Source organism: Idiotropiscis lumnitzeri, chromosome 19 (genome assembly GCF_059441095.1).
Source record: "Idiotropiscis lumnitzeri isolate Australia: NSW breed Sydney's pygmy pipehorse chromosome 19, RoL_Ilum_1.0, whole genome shotgun sequence".
Taxonomy (NCBI): Eukaryota; Metazoa; Chordata; class Actinopteri; order Syngnathiformes; family Syngnathidae; genus Idiotropiscis; species Idiotropiscis lumnitzeri.
In genome coordinates, this window is record NC_142409.1 from 6,422,742 (window position 1) to 6,438,578 (window position 15,837).

General features: G+C 36.9%; 1 protein-coding gene and 1 long non-coding RNA gene across 3 annotated transcripts; both read right to left on the bottom strand.

Moving 5' to 3' along the window:
- Nucleotides 1-1,816: 1,816 nt before the first annotated feature.
- rmdn1 (regulator of microtubule dynamics 1) lies at nucleotides 1,817-5,235 on the bottom strand. 2 transcript variants are annotated; one of them, XM_088282842.1, is made up of 10 exons: nucleotides 4,952-5,235; nucleotides 3,851-3,956; nucleotides 3,661-3,745; nucleotides 3,426-3,585; nucleotides 2,817-2,906; nucleotides 2,688-2,743; nucleotides 2,372-2,459; nucleotides 2,263-2,293; nucleotides 2,043-2,176; nucleotides 1,817-1,960 (listed from the first exon to the last, which is right to left on the bottom strand). In XM_088282842.1, exons 1-10 carry the CDS (start codon nucleotides 5,090-5,092, stop codon nucleotides 1,919-1,921), a joined length of 933 nt encoding a protein of 310 aa, XP_088138968.1. In that variant the 5' UTR covers nucleotides 5,093-5,235; the 3' UTR covers nucleotides 1,817-1,918. The 2 variants fall into 2 exon arrangements, with proteins under 2 accessions (XP_088138968.1, XP_088138969.1); XM_088282843.1 differs by having other exon boundaries at nucleotides 4,970-5,233.
- Nucleotides 5,236-10,687: 5,452 nt separating this feature from the next.
- Nucleotides 10,688-15,211, bottom strand: LOC148318279 (uncharacterized). Its single transcript, XR_015839968.1, has 3 exons — nucleotides 14,893-15,211; nucleotides 13,697-13,752; nucleotides 10,688-13,229 (listed from the first exon to the last, which is right to left on the bottom strand). It is a non-coding gene; the product is annotated as an uncharacterized LOC148318279 (long non-coding RNA).
- Between the last annotated feature and the right edge of the window lie 626 nt (nucleotides 15,212-15,837).

Below are 15,837 nucleotides of genomic sequence, written 5' to 3' on the forward strand. Positions count from 1 at the left end.
GGAGAAAAAATCTGTAAAATGTTTTTTGCTTAAAAAAAAAATTATTCAAAAAAAGGCCTGTACAATTCAGTGAACAAACTAAAATCGTGTTGGTGGGTTAAATTTTGAGTAATTTGGTTGCACCCTTGACACTACAATAAGTATATGCCTGATCGGCTGAACTGTTCACAGGGACAGTGTGTAGAATATTTTGCTTTTTCAAAGATTATTCATTTTAAAAACCCACGATTAATATTCAATTTTTTTTTTAATATGTGATTGTAGGTAAAGTTAATCACAAACTATATTTTTTGGGGTGCACCTCCCATACAGGAGGCAGCCATGTTTCGCCACCATTTTTCTGCTACGGATACCCAGAGGAGTCAAATCACACAATCACAAATTTGCTTGATCAATGGCTACAGAATGTGTAACAAATGCAATGCACTTCGTCACTTGAGGGAATAGTAGAAGTCGTTTGCCATAACCTTTAGCTTGCTCCTCTGCTGAAGAAATTAGTCTCCGAGGCACCGCAATCTTAGATTGTTGCATTATATTAATCCGCCACTAGGTGGCACTAAATTCTACCTGTTCATCTGAATTGTGCAGGACGTTTTATTTTGATTTGCTCACTAAATATTATACAGAGTAGTGATGTATTATTTTTTTATCTGCGGGGCGGGGGCTGTCTCCAACTGCTGAGTCGAACTGCCGTCACACACACATACTTGTGAATACCGCTAAGTACCCATGAGAAACACTCACTTTTTGGTGACTTATTGAAATGGTTGCTGGTCCACGGTGACATGTTCCAGCAGCCCACCTCGGCTGCAGTGAGGCGGGATGACACGCTTACTCATCAACAGTTTAGAACAGGGATGTAACTTTTTCTTCTGAGGTTTCATCGATAATGTGCTTTAAATTATTTAGTTAATAAAGAAAGGTAACATTTCATGTCAAAGCGTGTATGCATGGAGCACAGACCTTTTAATGCAGATGTACTTGGTGAATCTAGATGCTGCGTTTGTGATTTTGGGCTAAGCCTCAAGCCGTAAATCCCCCCCCCCAGCCCCTTTCCTCCCTCTCTCCATAAGTTTAAGTGTATTTGGTACACCGAGATGCAAACAGTCCAGTTGGCTCAAAAGTGACGCATGAACTTTGCAACTTGTCGGCAGCCTCGTCCAGCATCCCCTCGCTTCCCAGAATTCCACCGGTTAACCTTACTTAACCTCCAACAACACAGGTGCTTTTTTTTTGTCGGTGGTCTAAATTCAGACTGAACTTTTTGTTGGATCATGATACTTTGACTTTTTTTTTTTTTGATGTTCGTTTTTCCCAGGTCTAGCTTGAGCTAGAAATGACTGGTGATAATACGGAGGAAACGTATCGTATTGTAGCAAAAGGAGCCGACTTTGAAAACTGTGCTTCCTTTTTCAATCGCCTGTAATCGAAGCGAATCCCAAACTGTGTATGTGAATACCCATTGTACAAAGATAATGACAGATAGCATACTTAGTTATTATAATAAATCGCAGAGCCGCCGTTCCAGTGTTTGGAAAATCTGTGATGCCTTTTGTTTCATATCAGAAATAGAGTGGGAGCGTTTCAGATGGCCTTCAAGGCAGGGAGTGCCTTGTGTGCCAGCTGCAGCGGAGACCGTCTGAAAGGCATCTCAACTGTAACATATCGCGTGTAGATACACACTGTAAACACCTACTACACTGTACAGAATGGCCCTTTACCGGTGTATAGAGGATTCATTTTTAAAATCAGCTTTCAGCCATTTGAAATGGAGAGATGGATTTATGAGATACAAATAAATACGTGAATGACTCCCTTCCCCCCGCCATGATTGTGCTTTTATTTTCAAGTTGTGAGGAGATGAGTGATTCACTGCCCTACGTTAACAATTACAGAACAATCTGAAAAGGTGCCAGGTTCAACTGAACTTCTTTAACAGGTCAATGGCTTCTTTATGGACCTGAACAGAACGAAACAGAAAAGCACATAAGCACAAAGCGCTTTGCACACTTGTAACACAATAACTCCAAATCGTTTAGTACCTCTTTGTCTTCGTGCGTGCGCGGGGGGTAATCTTTAGCTTTGTTCAGCCACAGCAGAGCGTTCTGCTCTTCCTTCATGGCCATGTAGGTCTTCCCCACCATGAGGAGGTTTTTACTGTAGAAGTTTGGATCAACTTGGAAAAGACAACAAAGTGCAGTAGATTCAGAACAGTGCAGTCAGTGTATAATTTCACTCCAAATTTGAGCAGAAAAGTTTTACCTTGTTCTGCTTTCAGGAAGAATTGTAAAGCCTAGAATGAAAAAAAAAACGTTTTTAACTACATTTGAACATGTTTTAAAAAAAAAATGATGGCAAATAAAAATCTTACCTCTTCATAGGTGGATGTGGGAGGTGAGCCAAAAATAACCGTCGCCACCTTGCGTTGATACCACGGCAGCTCCGAAAAAGTAAAACACCTAAAGAAAAAAAAATTAAGTTTGAGTTGAAGAAAAAATTACAAGGCCTTTCTATATATATATATATATATATATATATATATATATATATATATATATATATATATATATAATAAATAAATATTGTTTTACTAGAACAGTCCCAACTCATATTTTGATATGACTGTTATTTTGCAAAACTAAAAGTCTTATTGGTTTATTACTGTAAGGAAATGTCTTCAGACTCACCAGTAACCCAAAATGTGCAAGGATGTTGCATCTTTGGGATTGAGCTCGAGGGCTCTCTAGGACAAAAGCAACATTGGCAAAATTACATTTTATATTATATAGTGACGGTGTGATAGCAGGCTAACTCACCTCTAGATGTTCCCGAATGATGTAAGAATTTCCTATTTTAACCTTGATTCCCTCGTACTCCCCCACATCACTCAGACAGATTGCATACCACTGTGGGATTTGAAAAAAATCATCTTCAACCTTATCATACTGTATTTATAAACAATTAGACATTTGCTTTTTGAAATGGTAAATGGGAAAAATATGGATGCATGTGGAATGATATGAAATGATGTTTAATGATAAGGAAGTGAAGGCTATTAAATGGGGTGGAATGGGGAAATATCTTGTAGGATGAATGAATGATTTGGATTTCAAATGGAAACGATGTGAATGTGTTATGTCGAATGTTCCTTTGGAAATGAATGAGGAATTTTTCATTGAAAACTTTTAATTTGGGGAAAACTGAATTTTTTTGAAAGGGAAAATAATAGCCTGCATAGTGTAATTTGTTGGAACATGTTGAAATTGGAATGATGTGAAACAGATTATGTGGAAGTAGATGAATGTCAAAATAATTGCCGGAAGAGAAAATAGAAATAACATTTGTGTGATTTAGAGAGCACAGATGTGGTTGTGGAGTTTTCAGAATGAAACAAACAAATGCATGAAAACGTGACCATGTCTTACTTTGTGTGCTGCGAAACACTTGTCATCTTTCTTCAATGATTTTTTTGCATATTCAAAGGCCTCATACACCAGCTGTTTCTTCAGTTCCTCCTTGGTGTCCGGCAGTTCAGACACATCACGGGATACTCTTGCCAACCTCCACAAGAACTCGGCATTATCGCTGGACATGCACACATAACATAATAAAATATGGTGGCGAGGGTCAGCAGATCAAATTTGAAATGCGGCTCCTCACCTGTCTTTGTACTGCAGTAGGAGCTGGTAGAGTTTGTGCGTCTCCGCACAGCTATAAAGGTAATCGGCCTGCTCGAGAACCTCCTCTTCGCAGACCACAAAAATGTATCAAACGTCAGTACACCATCTCCTTTTGGCAGATTCACATTCCATTTGTGTAACTATTCATTCCATACTGAATTATGAACTACCTTTTTCTAAAGCGAAGACCACCACTGAATCCTGCACCCTGCGATAAGCTCCGAACGTCAGAAATGAGAGCGTTGGGAGTCCCAGCAGGAATGCGGCCCTTCCACTCTGCACGTGTTGAAGACAAGGTACATTCTCATGAAGACGTTTTGGTAGATGTCCCTAGACGGTTCCTGATATGTGCAAAATGTGTGGCCACAGTTTGGTCAATATCGCAATAGCCTCATTAGAATAATTGAGTGGAATATATCTCATTTCATTATTACCATGTTTTTTTTGTAGTTACTATTGGGACAACTTTAAATAAAGTAATTAACCTAATCCCTTTCTGAGGATGTCAGTGGCATCAAACTAATTTTGTTTGCCTTATTAGCCAACATAAATTTCCTGGGATGCTAGCACATTTGTATTTCTTAATACCAAACTTAATTTATTTATTTCGATATTGTGATAGTACTAGTTAAAAATGACTTGGACAAATGTGCTATTAGGTAGGGCCCGACCAATGTGGATATTGTACTGGCCAATTCTGTTATTTGGGAGAATAAAATTCAGATAACTATTTTTTAAAAATTAGGGTTATAATGACAACTTTTTTTTTTTTTGCTTATGTTGTAGTGTGTAGAAAAAAATAATAATAGTTGATTTATTGGTTTGGCCCTACAATTAAGCTCACGAATTGATCAGCTTTATAAATTACAAATCCACAGTTGCATAAGAATACAAGAATGCCTTGTCACGTGGTGCGCTCAATACTGCCGTTTTTCATACAAATATTTATCAGAATTATTACTTATTCGTTGGCATAGGTTTGTTAAAGACAAATACTAAAGGATGCATACTTTATTTAATATTTTCTAGAAAACAAAAAAAAAGATTATTATTATTTTTTTTTAACTGTGTCCAAATTGTCCAATTCTGAAATGATCCATTTATCCACATACACTTCATGTGGGCATATTTTATAAACACCTCGCAACTTCATCTATATATTTGAAAACTATGCGAACACAACACCCCCTTTAGATTGTGCACGTCTTGCTATGTCTGGGCCGATGAGCAAAACAGCATCAAAGTAAATAGAAAATGCAACCGGTATTTACTGTAGGAACATGGGCGACCTTTCTTGTAGTGGACCAGTAAAACCGATTAGCGCTCCTGATTCGGATGCCTCTCGTCCACGTTGCATACGTGAAGGTCTTGCAGGTCCTGTTGATGCACCGCGTCCAAAAGATGCCAGCCATCACCTCAAACGTCCAAACCCGGAGTGAGAAAGTAGTTCACCTGTCAGATATTTACCAACAGTCTCTCTCTCCCTCTCTGTGTACCTAAGTGCCATTCAAGAACACCCATGATAAGTGTTGCCAAATTCTTAATAGCGTCCGTATACTTTATATTGTATTGTATTGTACTTTATTTTACTGGCATGTTTGTTTTTACTCGTAATTAATTCAGAATTTCTGAGCAAATGATACCAATTACTTATGCACTACAGGTTCCTTAAAAATAGTAATATATCACCCGAGTGTATAGTTCTTGTGCCTTCGCGAAATTAAAACGGATTTATCCCTTATCTATTGTCCATTCAAATAAAATGTCACAAAAGCCTCGTTTTTTGCACAAAGCGAAAGTATTTTAATAGCTCCGATACCGCACATACACACGCGTTCAAACCTATTGTGGCGTTCTTGAATGCATCCCGTAAAAGTCCCTCCATTTAAAATGGTCGATGAGAAACTTAGGACTTTCCGTGAGTAACAGCCGATCGGATTTTCTTAACCAACGAGATCATGTCATGCAATACTGCATAGGATGTACGTTTATAATAATGAAATACTAATCAACTTTAAATGTGGGATAGCAAATGTTTGGTTCCTTGCCGTATAGTCTATCCGATATGACAAAAGTGGGTCAATGTGGAGAAGCAAATTACAATACTTAGATATATTTGAAGAATATATAACTGGTAAAGAAAGATAAATAATTCAACTAATGTATTTAGAAGTAAAAAGAAATGTTGAATACTGTACTGTAATCTACTGTACTGGACACTTAAAGCGTTGCTATTTCCATTTTACCCCACTAGGGGTCGCCACAGAGTCAGTCGGGTTTCTTTGGCAGTTACCATTGGGTTTTTTTGTTTGCTTTTTAATCCATCCATCAAGTATCCAAACTTGTTTATCCTAAGGGTCGAAGGCGTCCCAGTTTTCATTTTTTTTTTAAACTTATTGTTGATTAAATGTGCCGAAACTCATGTCTTTTTTAACCAATTAACATAGCAACGGACACAAGCCAGCGTGTTATCTTGACTTGACTCCTGCTTTAGCGTAGGTAGGTGTGTGATAGACGAAGGCTTGTTCCGACGTACGTACAAATTTGTTTTCTAACAAATTCCTTCCATCGCCGCTATAGCGACAGAATGGCGTCGTAAACCCAAGCTCACGACACTCTGAACCCTAAACCTTGACCACCGTGACCAAGTGTTGCCGTAAGATGGCACATGGGTTTGTTCCTGACGTTAGGTTTGTGATAGACAAAGGCTTGTCCCGACGTACGTACAAATGTTTTCCGAACACATTCGTTACGTCGCCGCTATAGCGACAGAATGGCGTCGTAAACCGACACTCACGACACTGAAGCTTAGAAACCTTGCCATCGAGACCAAGCGTTGCCGTCTGATGGCTGAAGTTATGTTATTTATCGTACAACTTTTTTTATATAATTAAAATTGACGATCATTAACATATACTCGATATAACAATGTTTGATAACATTCAAAAGGAAATAGGTACTAACAAAACAAGACCAGTTCAGTTACATCCTCATAAACAAAAAAACCCGTTTTTTTTTAAATATGCATTGATGGGTTTTGAATAAATAATGTAAGTATATAACTTTAAACAGCTTGAAATATATACATTAGAATTATTTAATTATTTGTTCAGAATAAATTAAAAGGGACAGTTCATGTCTAATGGCAGTTTTTATATTGAATGATCCAGAAACATTTTTACATGTGACTGTTGCCACAATATTTGTTCTTAAAATTCATACCATTTATATGAAAAGTTAAATTTGGTTCCATTTATGCCCATTTGTTTCCACTTTCAAATTAATTTTGAGTTTGTGAGGTCAAGAGGTTGTGACAAGGTAGTCAGGGTAACTTTGACTTATAGGTTGGGATCTGGTATCGGTGCTCAAGACATTTTTTCTTTCTCTATGCCATTCACATTTATACACGCTTAATTTCAGAATCATATATTTGTTTCCCCGTTGCTGCTCTGTCATGATTATGTATTCACCCCAGAAGTATTGAAAGCTGGCCTCATTTCTCACAACTCATTCCATTTGTCCTAAATATTTTCTTACACACAATACTAAATCCTGCATGGTTTATTATTGGAAAAATATATTTTTTTAGAAGTGAAAAATGTAATCTAATAATTAAAACAAATTACCATGTAATTATTACACAAAATGAACCATGCATCAAGTGAACAAATTTCACACAAAAATTATCTGTATTCATAGTCACTGAAAATCAATGTTTTATCACAACAACAAATTCGAATTCATTTTGTTTTTGAACAAACTGTTCAGCAAATGTCCTCATTCAGGATTTTCTTTGAGGCATTTTCTCCCATCCAAGTTAACCTAACAGAGAAGAAATGCTGCTGTCTGATCTGCCAGGTGTTTTGGACCAGCTAGAATAGCTTGAAAATGGGCAGAGTAGAATTTTTCAACCCAAGTTATCATTAAATCATCATCAAAATGACATCAGAAATGATATAAAAAGATTTTGGGACATCGGGAGCAGGACATGCTGTATGTTACTACATATTAAAGAATGTCTTACATGTCCTTTAATGTCTTTAGGGTTGTTTTTTTTTTTTTTTTTTTTTTTTTAAGCAATGGATGGGGAAGGTGAATGCTGTTTCTGCAGTCCTTGTTTGGCTGCCGTTGTGTTCTGAAACCTTCACTCTGACCACTGCAAACCATCAGAACTTGTGGAGTTTTATTTGGGCAAGTACCAGTACTAGGGGTGTAAGAAAAAACTATTTTGAATATGAAAATCATTTTTGATTTGCTATCCGGATCTAATCGTTGCGTGTTAAAATCAGTGTTTCCGGAATCGTATCAAATGGTCTTTTATTAGAGATTTACATCAGATATAAATTGGTGTGATATTGTTGACATTTTTTTGATTAATTTAACTAACTTGAATAGAGCTTTTACAAGTTGTTGCATATTATAAAACGGAAGACAGAAGCTTCAGCACTACCCTATTGAATCATTCTGCTGCTAAATCGAACCAGATCAAATCGCACCACATGTAATGAGAATTTGTTTTGTGTGGCAAAATGTTCAACCCAAACAGTAGCATTAAAAAAACGCATTTTTGCAACGGATATGAAAATTCTACAGACCTGTTTGATTAAAAAAAAAGTGATTCATGAAATATTCAACTTTCTCCACTGTATAACGACGATGGATCAAAAATGATATTTACTGTATAAATAAACATTTATACATCCAATTGCAAAACCTAAACTGAAAACATATAGAGCTATATTTGGAAGGATTAAGATCACGGCCACTCCATTAAGTCCACGTATATAGTGGTTGGAAACCATTTTACAAGTGAACCCATACTAATTTGAGAAAGATATGATCTATATACCTATATTATCATTTCTGGCGTACATTTTTGGGGGCTTTATTAGTTCATGAGTAGAATTGCTTGGTGAACATACTAATTTCCTGGCAGGGCACTTATGACTTATACCTTTAAGGGGGGGAAAATGATGGGGAAAAAATGGTCCAGTATTTGTTGCTATTATTCAGCCAACAGTATTTCTTGACCAGAAATCTGATATTTTCGTGTGATTAAATCAGTTACCACAGGGCTGAACTGGTTGTCTTAGATGCTTCGCTGCTCATCAGCTGAGTTGGGATGGATTAAATTCCCTGAAAATAAAATCACCTGGATGACTAAGGAGGATATTCAAAGGCATAGTTTTAACACAAAATTGTTAACGTTATTGCTTTTGACTCCATATACTGCATGTGTTCATGATTGCAGTTGGATAGTCAATCATGTGGTCGTGTCATCAGCCCTCCAGGTCAAATACCATGGTTAAAATGAGTTTTGGATTTTTTTAAATTTATTTTTTTCGTTTTTTAAATCATTTATTTTTTTTAAATACAGCAGTGCCAAAATAAATTTAAAATAAACCCATAATGCTCATGTATGAAATTAGTTGACAATGAGGAAAACAAAGGACATTTTCATTTTTTTTTCTCGTTTTTAGTTTTCAACATTGTCTTGCACCAGGGGTCACCAGGAAGACACTGAAGGACCACAGCAGGAGCCCACAGGCCTGTTCTTAGCAAGGTTATTTTCGCAAACGAAATACTAAAATAAAAAAAAATAAAAAAACGACTAAAATGATTTGGATGAAACAAAAACTGAAACTAAATTTTACGTTTATAAAACTATTAATGTAGAGAAAATGCGATTCCTTTTCGCCTTTGGTGTTCTTTAATTTCTTTCGACATTAACGGCACAGCCATTTCCTGGAAGAAGAAGGCCGAACAGTCATCTGGGAGTTGTAGGTCTCTTACTTTTAGTCGCACAAAAGTGACATCATCAAGCAGCTTTTTTTTTCCCAGCAGCTACCACTTGAAAGACAGCTAATGACGTCGCTGCTCGCAGATGTGTCTTTAGCTCACTTGCTCGACGACGTTTGACTGAGCGCGAAACGCAACGGCAGAAAGTGCTTGTTTCATACATGAAAAAAATATCTACAAAAACGTATATAAATAGTACACTGTACAACCAAGTTTAATACTTACCTTTCGAAGTTGGCAACTTGTAGAACAAGGCATCCTTTTTATATGCACGGGACTTATGTGATTTAGTCTGTAGGCTCTTAAAACCATAAACTGTACCCTGTAATATATATATATATTATATTTTTGTTGATTTTTTTGCTCAATTTTACCTAACATGTTTTAAAACGTGTAAAACAACCAAACCCGCCCAGAAAACTAAGAACTACATTTAAATAACAAATCTCAAAACGAAATAAAATATAGAATTAAAATTCCAAAATTATAACGTTTTTAGTGGAAGTGATTGTTTGAGTATTTGATTTGGGTTATTTGTTTCCAACCTTTTTAGTTAATGAACATTAATAAAAATCACTCTTAACATAATGTGGCATTATTAACTTCAATCCGCAGGATTGTTTCTTATCGCTACTGACACCTGCTGCCGAAAAATGAAATAGCACCTTCCTTTCTCCGCGTGCACGGGGCAAGTTTTTTTTTCTTCTTTCCTTGGTGACACTGGGTCTCTCCGCGTGCAAGACGGCGGACTCTTCGGCGCAAATGTAAAATCCATTACGGCGAAATAGCTTCTTGTCGCCACAGTGACAAGAGGCGAACGCGCATGTCACATCCACAGACAGCGCGCGGGATACTCGATTAGTCTTTTAAATTATTTTCCAGAAGTTGGCAAGAATACCCAGATGTGGACAGCTCAAGTATAGATCTGCCATTTATGTGTCATAAATGGTCAAATGAAAACACCATTATAAAAATATTTGACAGAATGCAGCTTTACATGTAATTTGTTATTTCAGGCGTCAAAATGATGTCATCAGCTACACCAGAGCTAGGATAATAGCACTTTTTTTAAGCTTAGCTTAGTTAAACTCATCTAGCAAACACTATAGCATGCCCTAGCTTTGATCATGCCACAGGAGCCTGACCTGTAGATCCTCAGCAGCATACTCCCGCCCCTTTTTACTTTTTGTAACATTTTTTGACCAAAATCTGTGCTGACCTATCTGCCCTAGAACTTACTCATACCTGTGAGGTGTTCTCCTACAGTAATGATCAAAATATCAAAGAGTCGAAATGACTCTGCATTTCCTGAAACTCTTGACTTGATTAAGAGCAATTCATGTTCGACATGGCACCGGAGCAACGGAATTCCTGGTTGGGATGGAGCCTAAAATGCTGGAATATTGGTGAATCACCTGGAAAATCAACTCTCTATATGTAAGGTAGGCTCTTTGAATGTTTTACATGTATCCTGCACATTTGGCTCAAATGACACAATCAGATGCTTTCCCCCTTTCTCCTGGTGGGGGGGGGGGGTACAGCGACAGTACTTGGCGATAAACACAAAATTGAGTGATGAATTAGCTGCATACACATATCTCATCATGTTCAAAAAGGAGTAGGAAGTACTACTACATAAACCTATTTGTTCATATCATATCCCCTGTCTATTTCATTACACAAATTATCAACACTTAAAAACTACGATGCACAAGAAAATAACATAACCTGCAATAGTGTGCAATAGTTTGTCACATTCACCCAATATTAGGTTAGCCTCGTATCAGTGACCTATTAAAATATACAGACTTAATTGATAATAAACAATATTCCTCAAACGATACATTTTTCCAAATATCAAGTCACGCTACAGCTACATTAATAAGGTGATTAAGTTCCTTCTCTTTGCTGCACCTCTTCTACACTGCAAAACAAGAGTTGGATTTGCATTAAAAAAGAGACATTGGTTGCTTGTATTAAAATGAGTTAAAGTAACTGGTTACAGATAGTTATAATAAATCAGTGGTTTCCTTTTGCTTCAAGAGCTTTGTTTTGATTGAGAACATTTATGTTGTAATCGCCATAAAACATGAATTTAAGAAAGAAATACTTTTCTATCCTACCGTTGAATGTTACAATATTATAATTTAATGTCATTTTAATAAAGAAAATCAATGGTTTCCTTTTGCTTCAAGAGCTTTGTTTTGATTGAGAAAATGTGTTTTAATCACCATAGAACATGAATTTAAATAATACTTTTCTATCCTACTGTTGAATGTTACAATACTATAATTTAATGTCATTTCATTTGATGTCCATCCTGCAGTAGCCCTGTTTTCACACAAATCTAACCATGCATGACATTTCACCCACAACCATAAAATTTAAGTTCTTGGCTACCTACAAATCTACCCCACCTCCACTCCATTTGTATTTTTCCTCTTACAACCAATTCATATTTGTCTATTTTTATGTCAAAGTTCAACTGCATAATTGAAATGTATTTACTGTTCATCTTAACACCTGCAGCTCTTGCATAGCAGATTGAGTAATGTAAAGAATTGGTTTACTGGTGCTATGCTTTCTAATTGTGAGTGAATGATGGTCGGGTGTATTGATAAATATTTATAAATCCATCCTTTTATCCGAGCCAATTATCCGCATGAGTTCGCGTGCGTGCTGGAGCTTCTCCCAGCCGTCTTCGGTCAATTGCAGCCAAATAATTGCTTCTGTTACTCATATTCAACATTCTCTCGTGTTATTTGATTGCATTGTATGGAATTGGATGTTATGTAATAAGTGAATTGCATTCGTTTTGTTGTCCCATACCTGTTTGTGGATTTGTTGCCATTTAGTGTTGGGGTATGGTCAATAATTGCACTCATTTGGAGATTTATTTTTACTACTTGATAACCAAAAGAAGAAAATAGACTTGCCGATTCCGTATCGCCAGGACGCGTAGCCGTCTTCAAGCCACGCATAGCGACAAATCTACGTATATTATCTTACAGAGTGACAAACATGTCGCACCTGACGACATTATACAAAGAATTAAAACTACTTCGCATCTGACTGCTTACGCAAATTGTCTTCAAATGGAATCTAAATGTACCCGGAGTCCTGGCGACGACAATTGTCGTCACCATCGTTTATTTAGGTTTTTGCTTGTCACGTCCCATTCGTTACGTAAATTGGAACTTTAGCCCGATTGAGAATATTGACTGGAAATCACTCTTCACTGAAAACATGAACGGTTTTTGACAAACGATAGTGATCAAATTCTTTCTTATAAATGTAATAATTATTCTGGCGAATTTCCATGATCCACCAATCCAAATGTAGTCATTCAAAACCATTTTACCATATTAAATAAAAAATAAACGGGATTTTTTTTTGTTTAAACCCCCTCTGGCTTATCTCTTTTTGTATATAGTGCATCGATAACTTTGTCTTGTAATTTGAATTGTTCGAGAAAGACTTTAAAACAAAAAAATAGATGGGAAAGTGAAAATATTAAATATGGCCAGGAGATGGCAGAGTCACAGCACAATTTGTTTAAAAGAAAGAAAAGATAGGAAAGTGAAAGTAATAATTATGGCCAGGAGATGACAGTGTCACAGCACAATTAGTTTAAATGAAAAAAAGATGGGAAGGTGAAAATATTAATTTTGGCCAGGAGATGACAGTGTCAAACCACGATCCGAGTGCCCTGCGATCTGAGCTCCACATGCCCGGCGGGTTGTTCGGTAACTATGGAAACAAAACAAAGTTAGAATACGCAGGTTATAGTAAAAGTAAAGTGCAGCGTAAAAGTACAAAAAAATAAAATATATGTATGTGTTTGTATGTATATAAATGTATATGTATACACTTTTTGTGTTAGAGGATGACATTTTTTTTTTTTTTTTGCAAATGGGAGTCAACCTGACTTTTAAATTCCAAGATTGGTATGGTACAAGATAAAATGTTTTCATGAGCAGACAGAAGAGATATTATTCAGCCCTAGAGAGAAAAAGTACATCAAGGGGGCGACAAACTGTTCGATAAATAGGTAAAATGCAACTTTTTTTTTTTTTAATTTAAATGTAGCTGTCCTCAAATAATAGTGCTGCGGGAGTGGGAGTCATTCTGAACAGGAGAAGGATCCGGCCCGACACGTGATCTACGCATTTTGTTCAAGTGTTGTCATCACACATAGCGGATCAGAGATGGCCTACCTGCTGCGCGTTGTGCAGGAGATTCAGATCATACCTTGACGCACAACATTTGGTCTCTTCACCATGTATAAAAAGAAAGGTGAAGATTCGTGAACATGGCAGATCTTTTAATTAGACAGTTACAAGCAACTTTTGATTAAACAAAGTGTCACATTAAATCTGTGTCACAAAAGAGACAAGATAGTTTATTTAAATAGTTTATTTAGATTTATAATAGAAGTGATAAAACCCAGTTGCACATTTACACACACTACTAAATACTACCACTACTACTACTAAATAGCATGCAAATATTGAGAAAGATTGTCAAAATTTCTAAACAACAACAGCTGACGACTGCAACCAAAGGCTGAGAAAGCCAGCGCAAATCGCAACTTTGTAAACATTCTCTGGTAGCATGTGTGAAAATATTTTGCTTTGTTTACGTCAATGCTGCTCCGCTTCTCATTTGTTTTTACTTAGTTCTCACTTTCTGGCTTCTCATATCTAAAATAGTGTTCGTCTTCAAATGACCTTCCTGAAACTTGTGCTTCTGGTTAGGTAGTTATTTGACAGCAATGGACTTTGTGTGTCTTATTCAGAATTTGGAAATGCTTATTAAATTTCCAATGCGCAGAAACAATATGCGAGATGGAATAAGTACAGGAGTAAAAATGCACTTTAAAAAGTAATTATGCTATTGCTCTATCCTGTTCCTCTCCCCATTATTTCTGAGAGGGAGATTGGTCAGGTTTGTTACAAAAATTGTAACAAGGTTTGTGCTACGTTTCAGAATAATGTGTTCATTCCACATGTCTCATATTGGAACTGCTTTGTAACTGAAGTTAGAAAAAGCTCTGGTCTATCCTTAATACTTTTTTGCTTAGTAATAAAGTGAAGAAAGCTACTTGTACTAAAATTTTACATAAATGGTATCCGGCAAAACATCACATTGTGTAGTTTGATTGGAACATTGTTGTTTTTTTGTGTGGAACCCACCCAGAGAGACAACAGTACAACGGCTCTTCTGGATCTGCTTGCATTCTTTAGGAACTATTTATTTGAAATCTGTTTATGAAGATGCTTTTTTCAGAATGTCCTTATACTTGGGTCTGCATTTATGGTTCCATAAATGCATGTATGGCAATCAGAAACCGACCTTTACACACTTTCCCATTGATACCATGTACTATATTAGACTTAGAAATTATATTTACATGTAATTGAAACCCCCAGCTGCGTTTGGCTGGCGACCAGTCCAGGGTGTACAGTTGATCCCAGGCTCCAGCACGCCGGTGATCCTGAAGAAAAGTGGCTCAGATGAATGGATGGTTGGATGGATAGATGAAACCCCCGGCGTTATTGTTACCCCTCACTCTTATTGTGCACTAGCAATACTGTTATAATTAATGTTTCCAATATAATTTCATCTGTATGCTATACTGTTTTTACACTTTGTGTGTTGCTTCAATAAAGAAATTGCTCAGTTTACGCTTTCGATATGCTGCCGCCGGCAAACTTCCGGGTTGAAATGAGGTCCTGGCAACCGGATTGTCACGCATGCGCAGAAGGTACGTATTAGCCGGCGTCGCGGTGTACATTTGTTCTTCACTTTTCCGGGCTGACGTGCGGACGCCAAAGCGACAGCCGATGAAAGTGCCTGACGTCGGTTTGCCTTGGCCTGTCATACGTCCTTGACGACAACCAGCACCATAAACGTGCTGACGGCTTGCTTGTCTCGTCACACGGCAGCTACGTAATTTGAAGGCTTGCGCGACAGTTACGTAACAACATAGACAATTGGTGCATTCTTTATCCACTGCGAAAAACGATTAATTAAAAGTACAAAACCCATGCAATCACTGTTATAAGTCATAATGCACACATGAAAGTGATAAAATGAAGTTTATTGCACGTTTTTGACAAATCTGAGGTTGTACTAGTTTGTAAAGGATAGTTCATTAAATATGTATATGTTCTTAATGTACTTGCATTGCTTTTCATTATCACAGTACACCATGTTAATTTGGCAATGATTTCACATTTGCACTTGTGTGGCCCCTAAGTGACTAAGTTTGACACCCTTCCCTAAAGTGACCATACTGTGGGTGTGAGCGTAAGTGTGAATGGTCTTCTGACATAGGCTCCAGCTCATCTGCAAC